The sequence below is a fragment of the Hypomesus nipponensis genome, chromosome 17, assembly GCF_054491055.1.
Source record: "Hypomesus nipponensis isolate SF chromosome 17, ASM5449105v1, whole genome shotgun sequence".
NCBI classification, from domain to species: Eukaryota; Metazoa; Chordata; class Actinopteri; order Osmeriformes; family Osmeridae; genus Hypomesus; species Hypomesus nipponensis.
In genome coordinates this window covers 1540929-1559990 of record NC_140377.1, presented here as the reverse complement: position 1 = coordinate 1559990, position 19062 = coordinate 1540929, and the positions used below count along the sequence as shown (strand labels likewise).

The 19062-nt window shown below is 42.9% G+C and overlaps 2 protein-coding genes across 2 annotated transcripts; both read left to right on the top strand.

Moving 5' to 3' along the window:
- Window positions 1–828: 828 nt before the first annotated feature.
- On the top strand, window positions 829–5177 carry LOC146252885 (globoside alpha-1,3-N-acetylgalactosaminyltransferase 1-like). The gene is made up of 7 exons (XM_084678678.1): window positions 829–945; window positions 1249–1296; window positions 1931–1957; window positions 2165–2197; window positions 2371–2505; window positions 2991–3123; window positions 3237–5177. The coding sequence occupies exons 1-7, from the start codon at window positions 836–838 to the stop codon at window positions 3789–3791; spliced, it is 1041 nt and encodes a 346-aa protein (XP_084534804.1). The 5' UTR covers window positions 829–835; the 3' UTR covers window positions 3792–5177.
- Window positions 5178–9500: 4323 nt separating this feature from the next.
- LOC146252884 (globoside alpha-1,3-N-acetylgalactosaminyltransferase 1-like) lies at window positions 9501–11124 on the top strand. The gene is made up of 3 exons (XM_084678716.1): window positions 9501–9631; window positions 10137–10269; window positions 10383–11124. Exons 1-3 carry the CDS (start codon window positions 9591–9593, stop codon window positions 10935–10937), a joined length of 729 nt encoding a protein of 242 aa, XP_084534842.1. The 5' UTR covers window positions 9501–9590; the 3' UTR covers window positions 10938–11124.
- The last annotated feature ends 7938 nt before the right edge of the window (window positions 11125–19062 follow it).

Below are 19062 nucleotides of genomic sequence, written 5' to 3'. Positions count from 1 at the left end.
GCCAATTCAGTTTACTTAGTACAAATATAGTAATCGCCGAACCTGATCCTCATCTTATTTGCACACACTGTGTGTTTGTATGGGGGAGAGCCGTGTTAGCTATTTCACAAGGCTCCTCTTCCATGGCTGCAGGATATGAGTGTCGACTCTGCCGAGAGGACAGACAATGTAATTTAATTCCAAAACCTTGATTTGGATGAAAACCATCAGTCAATAAAACTATTTTTTATTGAGTACTATATATGTCAATTTCTAGGGATCCCATTGCGTAAATCCGAGCAGCCTTGGCTGAGATTCCAGAGTGAATCAGATGGGGGGGGGGGGGTATTATAGCATACATTTAGTCATTTAGCAGACGCTCTTGTCCAGAGCGACTTACAGTAAGTACAGGGTCATTCCTCCCAAGAAGCCCAGTCCAGAAAAAAAAACTAAAAAACAGTGCAACATCAAACATGTTTTGGTTGCAGTCTCTTGCCAGACTGTGGTGAGATAATTGTAATAATTACAATTGAGTTTATTTCACATGGTGTCTGCTGCCTCACTTCTCACTTGTATCACCTGTCACACATCTTAGGATCTTCTATATCTTCTACTTCTCCGCCAACAACAGGTAATACCTCTTTCTCTGTTTGTCTCCATGACTTTGGTTTGTCTGCCTTGGATATTTGTGAATACCCCAATACTGGGAAATTCCTCAGATACAATTACTGTGACTGTGGCCTATCTGTCAGTTGTGTATACATGTAAAATGCATCAAATGTAATGGTCTGCATTGGTTTATATTTGCCTGTATTTCAGCCTGCCTGTGTCTGACAGCCTTTCTGTCTTTCTGCACATGTTGGTTGTGTTCATAAGAGAAAGGTCACAGTACATGTGTGGTTTCAAATCTTTCAGATCCAGATTTTCTGAAGGTTCTGATGTCATTGAGACCAAGGCAGCCTGTCGGTTAGTATGAAGCTTTTCCTGAAACCTTCAGTTAATAAGTATCCCTAAAACATTTGGACCAATTATGTCCTGTTGTTAAGCAAGACCTGATGAATCAGAGCCCGAGTACGAACAACGTCTGACCAATCAGAGCTTGTCCATTTTTCAACGTCTGACCAATCAGAGCCTCTCCATAAAGAACACCATTTGACCAATCAGAGCTTGCCAAATCAGTCTGTCATGTCTAAAGTGAATCCAATCCACACTACCCTTCTATGCTCTGCTACACACTTCATACACTCTCCTCTGTCTTCCTTGTTACAGCCCCGTCACCATCCCTGTCTCCACCCACTTGTCTGATGTTAGATCAAGGTAAGAAGATATTAAGGAACAGATGGCTTCACATCTTCATCAGGTTTAACCGATCATGAGTAACCAATCACACGGGAGATTGCCGTAACCGTAAGGTTGTGATGTATTTGAGTGGTGTGCTGTCAACCTTTGCAGCACATTCAATTATATTGGTTTTCTGCTCGCTCTTCTTACCGTCTGCTACTATCAGCAGAATGGGGGGATAGAGGGAGGGAGGGAGGGGTGGGTGGAGTCCTGGGTCATGGGGAAGTTTACTTCAGTTTAATTTGGAATGAAGGTCTACAGGGTGTTAATCTTTTCATATTAAGGTGTATCCTCAAAAGATTTTCCAGTGAATATGTTTACATTCAACAAAATGGTGTTTTACTTTACTGCTGCATAACATTTTATCAAGGGAATGACAACAGAATGAAATAAATATGTGACAGCGCCTCAACTTGCTTCTTCTTTCAGACCAGTAATTCTTCTTTAACTGAAATTTTATCAACTTTGTTCGCCCCTCCCATTCCTTTCCCTCCACTCCTTCCTCTCCTCCCCCTCCTCTCCTCACCTTCATCTCCTCTCCTCCCCCTCCTCTCCTATCCTCTCCTTCTCCCCCCCCCCCCCCATCCTCTCCTCCCTTTTCCAACTCCAGGACACAAGACATGCTAGCTCCTCAGGGGTAAGGGCACAATGCATGATACTGATGTTTGCTAAACCAACCACTTCTCCCACTGTAGCATTGTGTGTGCCAGCCAGAAAACCATGGTTTACCTATGGCCCAGTTAGTCTAAAACAGATAAACCAGAATGGGCAGTAGATCCTGTAGTGCATGAGATCATGTCCTAATCTCTATATTCATACGACTGTGACCATGTTGTCTCTGCAGGTTATTGTATACCCAGCCTACAGTGTTTCCAAGGTAAGAAACACTAGGGTGACGTGGAAGATGAAAGGAATTTGACATCAAGCTTTTTGTTTAGCAGGAGAATGTGATAGCATGCCGAAAACTAACCCAAGCGTATGTTTTGTTGACGGTGTACAAATGTCCCACCACAGAAGTTTCTAACGTTTGTGTTTGTGTGTTTGTTCCAGTCGTACTGACGTGGTGTTCGCAAGCCCCTGGTTGGCTCCTATCGTCTGGGAGGGAAGCTTCAACATCGCTCTCCTCGACAGCATCTACAAGCCCATGAACCTCACCATAGCAACCACAGTCTTTGCTGTAGGAAAGTAGGTACAGTACAGTTGCTCATAGAATATAGTATTATCTATCAATCATTTTAAATGTCAAAGTATTTACAAATGTATATTTACCCAAAACAAAACATATCTGATTTAAAATATGAAAACATCTTAGTGCAGTAAGAAGTGGACTGCATTGTCAGTTTAACATGCAACACTGATATGATGACGTTTCATGTAACTGCCAAAATAAAACCTCTCTCACGTTCCCCTTTTAGATTAGATGTGTGTGTGTGTGTGAGAGATTGTTTGTGTGTTGCTGTAGCCTTGGCCTAAGATAGATATGGTACAGAATAAACATTTTGTAACGTTGTTTACACCTGCAGTTAACATTACAGGCAATAGGTGAACATATGATTGGCTCAGAAATGTCATAAAATTAATTATAGATCACCCAAGTTACTTAGTTATAGTTTTCTACACAATTGTATCACGTCCAAAGAGAAACAGAACTTCGCTGTCCCTCCTGTCAGATACGTGCGTTTCCTGAAGGACTTCCTGGAGACGGCAGAGATGCACTACATGGTTGGTTACAAGGTTGACTTCTACATATTTACTGACAGACCCGGAGACGTTCCACATGTTAGCCTAGCGGAAGGGAGACAGGTAAGGCTGGCAGGCTTGGTAGGCTATCTGAGCTTTATGGTCTCCTCTCCCCACAGTAATGTTTTAATGTTTCTCCTTCTCCTCATCCCCCTTTTTCTCATCTACCTCTTTAGGTGAAAGTGATGAAGGTGCCCAGCTCTAATCGCTGGCAGGAAATCTCAGCTCGCAGGATGGAGATGATCCAGACGACCATCGAGAATACGATCAGGGGTCAAGCAGACTACATCTTCTGTATGGACGTCGACTCCAAGTTCCACGCTCACTTTGGGGTGGAAGCTCTGGGTCGACTGGTCGCTACGATACACCCTAGTTTCTGGACACTACAGCGTGACCAGTTTACGTACGAACGCCGTCCGGAGTCACGGGCCTACATCCCCTGGGGGGAGGGAGACTTCTACTACGGAGGCGCCGTCTTCGGAGGACTGCTGGAGGATGTCCGCACCATGGCAGAGACCTGCCGTCGGAATTTTGAGGCGGACACGGCCAATGGGATCGAGGCAGCGTGGCAAGAGGAGAGCCACCTGAACAGGTACTTTACGTACAACAAGCCGTCCAAGTTGCTGTCGCCTGAGTACCTGTGGCAGGACGTAGCTGGCTGGAACAAGGAGATAAAGCTTGTTCGTTTCTCAGGGGTGGTCAAGAACTACGCAGAGATCCGCCCAAACTGAGGATAGATGTGATCAAGGACGTGTTTCTGTATCCCAGCAAAAAAATATCTTTAAGTCTGTAACATAATGTTGTATTTTGGTTGTCATGTGATTGCTGATTTGATGCATTTTGATTTTATTAGTTATATAGTGTTCCTGTCATTGTTCAGATGTTTTGGGATTACACAGTTGTTCTATATTGATTGTCTTGTGTAGCCGTTGCCAAAAGTATTTGGAGCGACTGCTAACATAATTTACATTTAGCAGACGCTCTTATCCAGTGACTTACAATAACTACAGGGACATTCCCCGAGGCAAGTAGGGTGAAATGCCTTGCCCAAGGACACAACATCATTTTGCACGGCCGGGAATTGAACTGGTAACCTTCAGATTACTAGCCCGATACCCTAACCGCTCAGCCACCTGACTAATTTCAGTAAGTCATATGATCAGCACAGTGGAAAAAACATAAGATACTTGCAGTGTATCTAACTCTTGCAGATTCAATGCCACACAACACATCCTGCACTGATCAAATGCAACTTGTTCTTCTCTGTAAAGAACACGATTTTAAGTATTTTGGTCAAGACTTTGGTCAAGTAACTGATTTAAATTATTGTCTGTCCATCATCGTATAAAGCCCGCCCTGGCAATTTCATTGGTCCGCCCAGATCCTGGATTTATATAGTTTGTCCCCAATACGACCCCCTCCAGACCCAACTCTCCTGCAGCCTTACACCCCAACCCGCCACCTACGCTCTTCTTCAGACAACCGCCTGGTGGTCCCACCGCTCAAGACTGCCCGATCCCAACACAAGCTCTTCTCCTGCCTGGCCCCCCAGTGGTGGAATCAACTCCCCACCTCCATCAGGGACACTGACTGTCTCTCCACCTTCAAGAGAAGGCTCAAGACGCACTTGTTCCGGGAGTACAACGGTACTTAGGAATGGTTTGCTGAACCCAACCCTGGTTTCCTCAAGTATCACGATGACTCTTGCTTAGACTGTTGCTCTTGTTTGTTAGTGGTAGCTGATTTAAACTGTTTTCTATTTTAGTTAATCCTATTTCTATTGCTTTCCTACAGGTACACTTGCACTTAGAGTTTCATGTTGTTTAATTGTAACTTGTTTAACTACATGCTCTTATGGTTTCCTCCCTTTGGCACTTATTTTTTGGTTGTTCACAATGTGTACTTCTTGTTTTGGCTACCCGCAATGCTTTGGGGGTTATCTTGTTGTTATTATCAATGACCTATGCACTTTGTAAAGCTCTCCCTTGGAAGTTGCTTTGGATAAAAGCGTCTGCTAAATGAATAAATGTAAATGTAATGTAAATGTAACTTCCCCACCAAATTTTGTTGTGGGCGGGGCTACGTTGGGCTGGAAGCCAGGCTCGGATTCTCCAAGTTACATTCTAGAATGCTAGATGGAGCTGTATGGAATTGTCTTTGTATTATTGTCTTATGTTTGTGTGTTGATGATGTTATGTTGGTAACATTATTATGTTTACGTCATACATCAAATAAACATTAACTCTGTACTTAACCCGACTTCAGTTTTAGGGGGGGGATAGAGGAAGTGAGGGAGGGAGGGGAGGGAGGGGCGGGTGGAGTCCTGGGTCATGGGGAAGTTTACTTCAGTTTAATTTGGAATGAAGGTGTACAGGGTGTTAATCTTTACATATTAAGGTGTATCCTCAAAAGATTCTCCAGTGAATATGTTTACATTCAACAAAATGGTGTTTTATTTTACTGCTGCATAACATTTTATCAAGGGAATGACAACAGAATGAAATAAATATGTGACAGCGCCTCAACTTGCTTCTTCTTTCAGACCAGTAATTCTTCTTTAACTGAAATTTTATCAACTTTGTTCGCCCCTCCCATTCCTTTCCCTCCACTCCTTCCTCTCCTCCCCCTCCTCTCCTCACCCTCATCTCCTCTCCTCCCCCTCCTCTCCTATCCTCTCCTTCTCCTCCCCCCCCCATCCTCTCCTCCCCTTTCCAACTCCAGGACACAAGACATGCTAGCTCCTCAGGGGTAAGGGCACAATGCATGATACTGATGTTTGCTAAACCAACCACTTCTCCCACTGTAGCATTGTGTGTGCCAGCCAGAAAACCATGGTTTACCTGTGGCCCAGTTAGTCTAAAACAGATAAACCAGAATGGGCAGTAGATCCTGTAGTGCATGAGATCATGTTCCAAGGTAAGAAACACTAGGGTGACGTGGAAGATGAAAGGAATTTGACATCAAGCTTTTTGTTTAGCAGGAGAATGTGATAGTGTAGGCTGTGAATCGAAAGGCCAGAGACGCGCTTGGTGTTTGTCCCTGGCTTGGGAACCACAAGTCACCTTTGGTTAGATTCTCAGGGAGATAATTGACTCGTTAATATCTGACTCCAATTTTTGACAATGTGCACAAGTGCGTTACCTGTAACCTTGAGCGCTAAACAGTTAATGACATGAAACTCTGTAAACCCTGTACATGTACATGTTACAGTGTTAAAATTATTACTAGAATGTAACACACAAAATAAGAAACAAAAGCATATCAAACATGACATTTAAAGCTGTTTAGAACCTTATTTTCAAGAACACAACTTTTAATGATAATTTCAGAGTCTTCCTCTGTCCACCTTCCTCTTCAACTGTTGAGACCACCTCTCCAGAGGTGTGTCATCAAGGTGTGATTGTCATTTTAGCATTCATGCAAATCAACAACTGTCCCAGACGAGTGTCTGGGTGACCAGTGACAAAGGGGCTGCCAAAACAGCCCTACAATAGCATGCCGAAAACTAACCCCAAGCGTATGTTTTGTTGACGGTGTACAAATGTCCCACCACAGAAGTTTCTAACGTTTGTGTTTGTGTGTTTGTTCCAGTCGTACTGACGTGGTGTTCGCAAGCCCCTGGTTGGCTCCTATCGTCTGGGAGGGAAGCTTCAACATCGCTCTCCTCGACAGCATCTACAAGCCCATGAACCTCACCATAGCAACCACAGTCTTTGCTGTAGGAAAGTAGGTACAGTACAGTTGCTCATAGAATATAGTATTATCTATCAATCATTTTAAATGTCAAAGTATTTACAAATGTATATTTACTGTGATGCCACGAGAGGCTACACAGCCCTCAGCGGGACGGCTCAAAATAGTGCGAGGACACCGGGGTTGAACGAAAACAAGGGGTTTATTACTGATCCTCAGAATTAACAAAAACACTTTAACTCTTGCATACAATGCCAGAAAATCTCTCACGTTCCCCTTTTAGATTAGATGTGTGTGTGTGTGTGAGAGATTGTTTGTGTGTTGCTGTAGCCTTGGCCTAAGATAGATATGGTACAGAATAAACATTTTGTAACGTTGTTTACACCTGCAGTTAACATTACAGGCAATAGGTGAACATATGATTGGCTCAGAAATGTCATAAAATTAATTATAGATCACCCAAGTTACTTAGTTATAGTTTTCTACACAATTGTATCACGTCCAAAGAGAAACAGAACTTCGCTGTCCCTCCTGTCAGATACGTGCGTTTCCTGAAGGACTTCCTGGAGACGGCAGAGATGCACTACATGGTTGGTTACAAGGTTGACTTCTACATATTTACTGACAGACCCGGAGACGTTCCACATGTTAGCCTAGCGGAAGGGAGACAGGTAAGGCTGGCAGGCTTGGTAGGCTATCTGAGCTTTATGGTCTCCTCTCCTCACAGTAATGTTGTAATGTTTCTCCTCTTCCTCAACAAGCGAAGGCTCAAGACGCACTTGTTCCGGGAGTACAACAGTACTTAGGAATGGTTTGCTGAACCCAAAGCTGGTTTCCTCAAGGATCACGATGACTCTTGCTTAGACTGTTGCTCTTGTTTGTTAGTGGTAGCTGATTTAAACTGTTTTCTATTTTAGTTAATCCTATTTGTATTGCTTTCCTACAGGTACACATGCACTTAGAGTTTCATGTTGTTTAATTGTAACTTGTTTAACTACATGCTCTTATGGTTTCCTCCCTTTGGCACTTATTTTTTGGTTGTTCACAATGTGTACTTCTTGTTTTGGCTACCCGCAATGCTTTGGGGGTTATCTTGTTGTTATTATCAATGACCTATGCACTTTGTAAAGCTCTCCCTTGGAAGTTGCTTTGGATAAAAACGTCTGCTAAATGAATAAATGTAAATGTAATGTAAATGTAACTTCCCCACCAAATTTTGTTGTGGGCGGGGCTACGTTGGGCTGGAAGCCAGGCTCGGATTCTCCAAGTTACATTCTAGAATGCTAGATGGAGCTGTATGGAATTGTCTTTGTATTATTGTCTTATGTTTGTGTGTTGATGATGTTATGTTGGTAACATTATTATGTTTACGTCATACATCAAATAAACATTAACTCTGTACTTAACCCGACTTCAGTTTTAGGGGGGGGATAGAGGAAGTGAGGGAGGGAGGGGAGGGAGGGGCGGGTGGAGTCCTGGGTCATGGGGAAGTTTACTTCAGTTTAATTTGGAATGAAGGTGTACAGGGTGTTAATCTTTACATATTAAGGTGTATCCTCAAAAGATTCTCCAGTGAATATGTTTACATTCAACAAAATGGTGTTTTATTTTACTGCTGCATAACATTTTATCAAGGGAATGACAACAGAATGAAATAAATATGTGACAGCGCCTCAACTTGCTTCTTCTTTCAGACCAGTAATTCTTCTTTAACTGAAATTTTATCAACTTTGTTCGCCCCTCCCATTCCTTTCCCTCCACTCCTTCCTCTCCTCCCCCTCCTCTCCTCACCCTCATCTCCTCTCCTCCCCCTCCTCTCCTATCCTCTCCTTCTCCTCCCCCCCCCCATCCTCTCCTCCCCTTTCCAACTCCAGGACACAAGACATGCTAGCTCCTCAGGGGTAAGGGCACAATGCATGATACTGATGTTTGCTAAACCAACCACTTCTCCCACTGTAGCATTGTGTGTGCCAGCCAGAAAACCATGGTTTACCTGTGGCCCAGTTAGTCTAAAACAGATAAACCAGAATGGGCAGTAGATCCTGTAGTGCATGAGATCATGTTCCAAGGTAAGAAACACTAGGGTGACGTGGAAGATGAAAGGAATTTGACATCAAGCTTTTTGTTTAGCAGGAGAATGTGATAGTGTAGGCTGTGAATCGAAAGGCCAGAGACGCGCTTGGTGTTTGTCCCTGGCTTGGGAACCACAAGTCACCTTTGGTTAGATTCTCAGGGAGATAATTGACTCGTTAATATCTGACTCCAATTTTTGACAATGTGCACAAGTGCGTTACCTGTAACCTTGAGCGCTAAACAGTTAATGACATGAAACTCTGTAAACCCTGTACATGTACATGTTACAGTGTTAAAATTATTACTAGAATGTAACACACAAAATAAGAAACAAAAGCATATCAAACATGACATTTAAAGCTGTTTAGAACCTTATTTTCAAGAACACAACTTTTAATGATAATTTCAGAGTCTTCCTCTGTCCACCTTCCTCTTCAACTGTTGAGACCACCTCTCCAGAGGTGTGTCATCAAGGTGTGATTGTCATTTTAGCATTCATGCAAATCAACAACTGTCCCAGACGAGTGTCTGGGTGACCAGTGACAAAGGGGCTGCCAAAACAGCCCTACAATAGCATGCCGAAAACTAACCCAAGCGTATGTTTTGTTGACGGTGTACAAATGTCCCACCACAGAAGTTTCTAACGTTTGTGTTTGTGTGTTTGTTCCAGTCGTACTGACGTGGTGTTCGCAAGCCCCTGGTTGGCTCCTATCGTCTGGGAGGGAAGCTTCAACATCGCTCTCCTCGACAGCATCTACAAGCCCATGAACCTCACCATAGCAACCACAGTCTTTGCTGTAGGAAAGTAGGTACAGTACAGTTGCTCATAGAATATAGTATTATCTATCAATCATTTTAAATGTCAAAGTATTTACAAATGTATATTTACTGTGATGCCACGAGAGGCTACACAGCCCTCAGCGGGACGGCTCAAAATAGTGCGAGGACACCGGGGTTGAACGAAAACAAGGGGTTTATTACTGATCCTCAGAATTAACAAAAACACTTTAACTCTTGCATACAATGCCAGAAAATCTCTCACGTTCCCCTTTTAGATTAGATGTGTGTGTGTGTGTGAGAGATTGTTTGTGTGTTGCTGTAGCCTTGGCCTAAGATAGATATGGTACAGAATAAACATTTTGTAACGTTGTTTACACCTGCAGTTAACATTACAGGCAATAGGTGAACATATGATTGGCTCAGAAATGTCATAAAATTAATTATAGATCACCCAAGTTACTTAGTTATAGTTTTCTACACAATTGTATCACGTCCAAAGAGAAACAGAACTTCGCTGTCCCTCCTGTCAGATACGTGCGTTTCCTGAAGGACTTCCTGGAGACGGCAGAGATGCACTACATGGTTGGTTACAAGGTTGACTTCTACATATTTACTGACAGACCCGGAGACGTTCCACATGTTAGCCTAGCGGAAGGGAGACAGGTAAGGCTGGCAGGCTTGGTAGGCTATCTGAGCTTTATGGTCTCCTCTCCCCACAGTAATGTTTTAATGTTTCTCCTTCTCCTCATCCCCCTTTTTCTCATCTACCTCTTTAGGTGAAAGTGATGAAGGTGCCCAGCTCTAATCGCTGGCAGGAAATCTCAGCTCGCAGGATGGAGATGATCCAGACGACCATCGAGAATACGATCAGGGGTCAAGCAGACTACATCTTCTGTCTGGACGTCGACTCCAAGTTCCACGCTCACTTTGGGGTGGAAGCTCTGGGTCGACTGGTCGCTACGATACACCCTAGTTTCTGGACACTACAGCGTGACCAGTTTACGTACGAACGCCGTCCGGAGTCACGGGCCTACATCCCCTGGGGGGAGGGAGACTTCTACTACGGAGGCGCCGTCTTCGGAGGACTGCTGGAGGATGTCCGCACCATGGCAGAGACCTGCCGTCGGAATTTTGAGGCGGACACGGCCAATGGGATCGAGGCAGCGTGGCAAGAGGAGAGCCACCTGAACAGGTACTTTACGTACAACAAGCCGTCCAAGTTGCTGTCGCCTGAGTACCTGTGGCAGGACGTAGCTGGCTGGAACAAGGAGATAAAGCTTGTTCGTTTCTCAGGGGTGGTCAAGAACTACGCAGAGATCCGCCCAAACTGAGGATAGATGTGATCAAGGACGTGTTTCTGTATCCCAGCAAAAAAATATCTTTAAGTCTGTAACATAATGTTGTATTTTGGTTGTCATGTGATTGCAGGCTTGGTAGGCTATCTGAGCTTTATGGTCTCCTCTCCTCACAGTAATGTTGTAATGTTTCTCCTCTTCCTCAACAAGCGAAGGCTCAAGACGCACTTGTTCCGGGAGTACAACAGTACTTAGGAATGGTTTGCTGAACCCAAAGCTGGTTTCCTCAAGGATCACGATGACTCTTGCTTAGACTGTTGCTCTTGTTTGTTAGTGGTAGCTGATTTAAACTGTTTTCTATTTTAGTTAATCCTGTTTGTATTGCTTTCCTACAGGTACACATGCACTTAGAGTTTCATGTTGTTTAATTGTAACTTGTTTAACTACATGCTCTTATGGTTTCCTCCCTTTGGCACTTATTTTTTGGTTGTTCACAATGTGTACTTCTTGTGTTGGCTACCCGCAATGCTTTGGGGGTTATCTTGTTGTTATTATCAATGACCTATGCACTTTGTAAAGCTCTCCCTTGGAAGTCGCTTTGGATAAAAGCGTCTGCTAAATAAATAAATGTAAATGTAATGTAAATGTAACTTCCCCACCAAATTTTGTTGTGGGCGGGGCTACGTTGGGCTGGAGGCCAGGCTCGGATTCTCCAAGTTACATTCTAGAATGCTAGATGGAGCTGTATGGAATTGTCTTTGTATTATTGTCTTATGTTTGTTGATGTTATGTTGGTAACATTATTATGTTTACGTCATACATCAAATAAACATTAACTCTGTACTTAACCCAAATTCAGTTTTACAATTGATTCTCTCAAAAACTTCCATGACGCTTGGCCATGATCTTTTTAAAGGCATTGTATGGTCTGATCTGGCACTGTACAATTTAGGCACGGGCCGACCGGAAATTTTTTCATGTCACGTGGGGGGCGCACGAGCATTAAAAAAAAAACAATATCTGCGCGGTTTTCTCTTATTTATTATTTTAGTTAGTGGGGAATTGGCATATTGGCGCCCCCTTCAGGCAGCTGCAGGCACCCCTGCTTGCTGAGACTTTGCCGTGCAGCATTTTCCGTGCTTTGTGCCGCCAGGTACAAAGGGGGGGGGGGGGGGGCATGCTGTGCAGAATTAGCTACCTAACTACATTTATATTTATTCATTTAGCAGATGCTTCTATCCAAAGCAACTTCCAAGAGAGAGAATTTTACAAAGTGCATAGGTCACTGATAAAACAACAAGATAGCCCCAAAGCATTGCGGCTAGCCAAAACAAGAAGCACACATTGTGTGTGAACAACCAAAAAATAAGTGCGTCTTGAGCCTTCTCTTGAAAGTGGAGAGACAGTCTGTGTCTCTGATGGAGGTGGGGAGCTGATTACACCACTGGGGGGCCAGGCAGGAGAAGAACAAGGAGAAGAAGAACCGAGAAGAAGAACCGGGCGGTCTTGAGCGGTGGGACCACCAGGCGGTGGTCTGAAGAAGACCGTAGGTGGCCAGTGGGGTTGTAAGACTGGAGAAGAGACTTGATGTAGTCGGTGCAGTCCCGTTCACCGCTCGGAAGGTCAGTACCAGAGTCTTGAATCTGATACGGGCTGTGATGGGAAGCCAGTGGAGGGAGATGAGGAGCGGGGTAACATGGGAGCGTCTGGGTAGATTGAAGACCAGGCGGGCCGCTACGTTCTGAATCCTCTGAAGAGGGCAGGTTGCGCATACTGGGGGACCAGCGCGCAGCGGGTTGCAGTAGTCCAACTTGGAGAGGACAAGTGCTTGGACTTGCGGCTGGGTGGAATGCTCAGACAGGTATCTCCTGATCTTCCGGATGTTGTAGATGGTGAATCTACACGACCGGGAGACCACAGCAATATGGGCAGTGAGGGAAAGCTTGTCAGTTACTGAATAAAAAAGTAAGCTGTTTCTCCTGTGGTACGCAGAGATTCGGCCAAACTGTGGAGACAGAAGGAGCCATGTGATTCGGGACATGGTTCTGTGGATTCATTTGTAATCTGATTACTTGTTAGTCACTCCACATCAAATTGTTTTGAGTTGTCCATTGTTAGTTTTTTTATTAAAGGGTTGTTTGATTGGTTTTTGGGGTATTTCACACTGTTCCTTAAGGTCTCCGGATAGGGTATGTAACATTGGTTGGGTTGAAAATGGCCCGGGTGCTGTTCTATGCCCCCTGATGCTTCCAGTGAATTTGTCCTGGGAAAAAAAACACTAGGTTTTCTCCTTTTATGGTATGCTCATGAATATAGATGAGCTCTGATTGGTGGGTCTACAACGAGTCAAGCTGCGGACCAAAAACGGCAAACACTCACTGAAACGGTGGAGACTTGAAATAAAAACATACAAATAAATCTATTGTGTCTATACAACACTGTTTTCAACAGATTGACTATATATAATCAGTGACGTGCGGTGATGTCAGTAAGAGGGTAGGCACTGAGTTATGAAAGCCAGATTACCTAATTTATTGTTTAGGCTAATAGGCTACGTCAAAACAGTACGCACAAGCACGGCAGACATGCACGGTTGATATCAAGAAATGTCCAATCAGGATGACATATCTTACTCTCATGACATGACATATCGTAGTCTCTCTCTCGCACGCGCACGCACGCATGCACACACACCAATGTCCAGCATCAGAATGCAACCATCTTTATCCTTAATTATTGCACAGCGGCCAGTTATGTTTATCAGTCAGCAACAATGAGAACACACACTGCTCAATTGAATATGAAGGCAAATGGCTTGCAGTCAGCATTAATTCAACCAATTCAAAATTAAACCCAAAATAGTTTCTGACTCACCAATCGGTAGATTATTTGTAGATACAATCCATCCGCTGATGGCAGTACAGCCGCTGACTGCTAGCACAGCCACATAGCCAATCTTTTTTGTCATACCAGTCCCTTTGAAACGAGCGGACAATTTTTGGTCCCTTTTGCTGGTGTAGTTCAGGCAAGGTTGGCATAGGCCTCCCTCTAGCTAGCAACTAATTTTTGCCATTAAAATCGAGCTTTGAAAAATGTCTTCGTTCTACGATATGGGGAGATACTGCTGCCGTCATTTTTACTTTGAATTTCGCGTAACTGCTACATTTGTATGGAGGATTATAGGGGCCAAAACTAAATAAATAAATATTATAACACAAAGCTTAAATAAAAGACTAATTATATAATGTAATGCCTAATTGACAGACAAAATATATAAATTACTAATTAAATGAGACACTAAAAATATAAATGTTACATGTATTTGTGTGTATATAGATATATATATTTACGTTTTAATGTGTTCACATTTATTTATTTATCCTTACATGTAATTATTTATCCTTACATTTATCCACGGTGTAACTTGCTGCAGCAAAATAAATCCGTCGTACCATGTCACCAAGTCAGGGGGCGGGTTCAAGCCTCTGATTGGTGGTTCAACTTGAATCGATTGCTTTTGACTATTCCAAGATGGCAGCACCTTGTGCGTATTCAATGAATGAAATATTGAATGCTACATTGGTCTAAATGTTGTTGGTAGCTGAAGAGATGGAGGCACCTGCCAATTCACTTCTTTTTTTACATCATATTGAGAGCTTCGCTGAAATTATAGGAATGATATTGGCCCTAACTGACACAGACATCAATGAAAATGTGTTCACAATCCTCAGCGAGATGATACAGCATAAGGGTGGGCAAATCGATCTCAAGACCGACAGTGGCCGGGTTGGGAAACCCGGCAACTATCGATACCAACGTTGGTATCAATACCCTGATTGATAGCGTGATAAGATCGACACTTAAGTTTCATTCCACACTGAGTACACAACTCCCTTTACATCATAGTGGTTGTGCCAACACCGTCTAACTTCGCTCAAACTCACTTTGCCCCTCCCCTGCTAGGCTAAGTTGTTGCCGTGTACGTGCAGTAACACGACTCAGTGGCACACATTAACAGTATTTTTGAGAAAAATCGTTGTCCTGTGTTTTATTATGATCACAATCATGAACAATTAATTAAAGGAAACATTTTAAATGTTCATTCAAATATTCATATTGAATATATTCATACTGCTTTTCTGAGCCAAAAGTATCGGTATTGGCAATACTGGCCCTGTATTTACTCCTTGGTATTGGATCTATACCACATCTTGCAGTGTCGCACCCCCCTAGCAGCTGTAGAGTGAGGCGATAGAGGATCCCTCTAGATTAAAGAGAGCTTGATCGACTGGTGGAGTCTGCCTGGTGTGTAATACTGTTCATTTACCAATCAGAGGCTTTAACCCGCCCCCTGACTTGGTGACGGGGTACGACGGATTTATTTTGCTGCAGAAAGTTACACCGTGGATAAATGTAAGTATAAATAAATAAATGTGAACACATTAAAACGTAAATATATATATGTATATATATATATATATACACACACACAAATAGGCCTACATGTAACTTTTATATATTTGGTGTCTATTTTAATTTGTAATTTATATATTTTGTCTGTCAATTAGGCATTACATTATATAATTAGTCATTTATTTAAGCTTTGTGTTATAATATTTATTTATTTGGTTTTGGTGCTCAAGCACCTCCTCAAACTCCTCACCTTTAGGTGAGACTCGCCTTTTTGAAACCAAAATGGGTAACGTGATTCATGCAGAATGTTTTTTCATCGGCGGGTGGCCGTGGCCGACACAGCATTTTAACCGTGCATTTTAACCGTGCTTCCCAACTTTACAACTGGCTCAATCGTCACTCCTAATGCCTGAACCTCACAGCCAATCAGAGGCAGAGTGGGAGAGGTTTACAGACCCATCTTACATCATCTAGAAACAATTTTAATACAATATAAAAAATGATGTCTATTGAATGTGTGTTAGCTTTACAGTAAGTGATCCTTTTGACTTTGGCTTTTTAAAGTAGTTCAACCCAGGTAATAACGTTTTTTTAATGTTTTTTTTTATGATGGATGCTATATATGGTTAAATGAACATGACATTGTTTACAAGACCACAGATTCTACATAGATCTAGCCTCTTAATTTTGCTTTCATTTTTAAAGTGAACCAGATTCATGCGCTTAACTTAAGAATTTAATAAATGTTCTTCCGGGGGAGCATGCCCCCGGACCACCCTAGAGCGTCGGGGGTTTGCCGTATCCTTCTCACCTTTATACCCCTGACCTATTTGCATGCCTGTTATTAGCAAAGGGGTTTAGCACTTTTGCAAGGCACTGTATTCATATCACATTCTCATTGGGGGCTGAGCACCCCTAAAGGTCTGATCCTAGAATCGCCTCTGGTCTGAACAGTTTGATACAGTGAATCTTAACCCTTCACATGTCAATACAGACACCAGGTGAGACACATCATTGCTATATGTCATCGGGTCGTGATTCCCGGGACTCACCTTGGTCTCGGCGTGGTGCATCCCTCGGATCTGGAGGAGGGCCACAAATGAGGATGGACAACGACTGTCTTTTAACTTTTTTATTTGATTTGATAAAAATAAAAAATAAATACAAATCCCTTTTGTATGAGGTATGCTTCTAAATCTCTGTGTCCGAGTGAATAGAGGTAGATAGTGAGCAAGAGACCTCGCGTGATGAGGTAGGTAGAGTGTGGAGGTCAGAAAGTGCTAGCCAGAGTGCTTTTACAGAGTGATATACACATCATATCTATATGCTAAATACTGCTTCATATCCCCTAACGGATATGACATGTCTTTCCTAATCTAGGTCATGCAGGGCACCTGTTCCTGTTCCACAGGAAACCTAGACACTTCTCTTCAAATTTGGACAAGGGATATGACGCATGTATCAGTTTCTAACACATCCTGTCTTCTAAGAAACCTTGAGCATGGTTTCTCTATGCAAACCGTTTCTAACCACATCCTATGCAAACTGTTTCTAACTGTCATACAGAACCCTCCTGTCTAAACCTCTGTGCAAGAAGTTTTTCTAACACATCTTAGGGTGCTTTCACACCTATTAGTCCGTTTGCTTGGTCTGAATCAGTGGATGAGTTGCTACTTTGTTGCATTTTTCATTAGGTCCGGTAAGTGTTCACACGGTCCCGTTTTAAGCAAACCAACGTTTGAAAAAAAACAATGACATTTAAAAAAAACAATGACATGCAGTCATACAGGTTGTTAAAGGGGCAATTGACTGCAAAACCGATTTTACCTTGTCATAGTTGAATAACGACAGTTCGGTGGGTAACCTGAACATACCGTGAATATCAAAGTCCATTGACACCTCTTTCCTATTCAAATCTCAAAAAGAAAAATTTTGGCTGTAAAACGCTAGCTTTTCAACAAAGCTACCGGTCCTACGTAGGACCGGTGATCGCCCTCTTATTGGCTCTGGTCTGTATCTTTGTCACGCCCCAGAATTTACATCCAGACCAGCCCGAGGTTAGCCTGACGTTGTCATACTCATAATTCTAGTCAGAATATGAGTCTGAGAACTCTCCGTTGCGCTTTGACTCTACAGGCGTGTTTCAAACGAGCCTGGAAAACAAATGCCTCTTTGCTCAATTGGATAGACCTACAACCAATCAGAGCAATGTAATATGTTGTTTGTTCAAAACGAATTCAACTTAAGTGCCCTTTTGTGACATGAGTGATTACGTTACTTTTGATCATCTGTCCATCATCGTATAAAGCCCGCCCTGGCAATTTCATTGGTACGCCCAGAGTCTGTTTTTCTGTAGTTGTTCCCCAATACGAGACCCTCCAGACCCAACTTCCCGACCAAATGTTTTTGTGGGCGGGGAGAAGTTGGGCTGGCAGCCAGGCTAGCCCGAGGTAGCGTCTATCTCCGATACTGGTTTAGCTGCGCGCTGCTCTGTGTAGGCTACTTATAAGGAATTACAAAGAAGAACGTTTTGAATTATAACAAAGATATTGAAAATGGACCACGGTCGTAAATGCTGTGTTCCAGGCTGTAGCCTACAGGGAAGGCTAACACTCACAGTCTTCCCAAGGAGCCAAACATTCAACAGGCATGGCTGCTGTTGTCTAAGAGAAGATCCCGGCGAAGTTCGACACTCAATCCTTCATTTGCTCAGAACATTTCACCCAAGACAGTTTTGACAACCTTGGACAATTTCAAGCAGGATTTGCTAGGAAGCTGAACCTGGAAAGAGGTGCTGTTCCGACCGTATGCTCATTGCAACCGCAAGCTATAAGGACAGTATGATGTTGTGCTAACATTATTAGCAATGCTAACGTTTCCTATATATAGCATACCAGGTAGAATGCTAAATACGTTTCTACACACATCAAATGACTCTAGCTAGACTAGCTGTAGTCGGCATTAGAAGGGAAGCTTCCGAAAAATAGCCAGAAAACGAACAGCAGTCTGGCTTATTGCTAACGCCTGTCTAGATAATCTATTTGAAAGAACTGGAGAAAGGCAGGTTCTAGATAGAGGATACGTTAGCATTGCTAGTAACTGTTACTAGTAACACCTAGACTGTAGGCATGTAAACAAGTTTAGCTTGCTAGTTAACGCAAGAGCATAGGTAGAATGTGTGATAATTTAGCCTAGTTTATTGGCAATGGGGCTAACGTTGATTCATGTTCCTGACTGTGTTTCATTCAAATAAATAACCTGTGTAATGAAAATCTATAATTCACGATGCATGTTTGTCCAGATCTTTGTCATGTTATTTTACAGCAAGATATCTAGAGCTAGCCTAGCTAGCTAACAGAAGCCGATTAGAATCAAGATATGGTTTGGTTGCTAAGCTGTAGCCTAACATTCTACCCACCTAAGTCGATCCAGTTTGCTTCAACAACAGAAGTGGAAACAAGTAATGGTATCATTTCAAATTATATATAGTCGATCTGTTGAAAACAGTGTTGTGTAGACACAAGATTTATTTTCGCGTTTTTATTTCAAGTCTCCTACTTCGGTGTTTCAGCGAATGCTGCTGTTGGCCGTGTTGCGTTTTTGCTCCCCAGCTTCACTCGTTGATAACCAACCAATCAGCGAGCAGCTGATCTAAATATTAATGAGCATACCATAAAACGAGAAAAGCTAGTGTTTTTTTTCCGGGAACATTTCAGAGGATCTGTCAGAGGGCATAGAACAGCACCCG

What these genes read in the sequence shown, in the direction of transcription:
- LOC146252885 (XM_084678678.1), top strand. Translation starts at nt 836, where the DNA reads ATGTTGGTTGTGTTCATAAGAGAAAGGTCACAGTACATGTGTGGTTTC. An exon ending in TTGTCTGATGTTAGATCAAG is followed by an intron (nt 1,297 to 1,930) that starts GTAAGAAGATAT and finishes TTCCAACTCCAG; the next exon opens with GACACAAGACATGCTAGCTC. An exon ending in GCCTAGCGGAAGGGAGACAG is followed by an intron (nt 3,124 to 3,236) that starts GTAAGGCTGGCA and finishes CTACCTCTTTAG; the next exon opens with GTGAAAGTGATGAAGGTGCC.
- LOC146252884 (XM_084678716.1), top strand. Translation starts at nt 9,591, where the DNA reads ATGAACCTCACCATAGCAACCACAGTCTTTGCTGTAGGAAA. An exon ending in ACAGTCTTTGCTGTAGGAAA is followed by an intron (nt 9,632 to 10,136) that starts GTAGGTACAGTA and finishes CCCTCCTGTCAG; the next exon opens with ATACGTGCGTTTCCTGAAGG. An exon ending in GCCTAGCGGAAGGGAGACAG is followed by an intron (nt 10,270 to 10,382) that starts GTAAGGCTGGCA and finishes CTACCTCTTTAG; the next exon opens with GTGAAAGTGATGAAGGTGCC.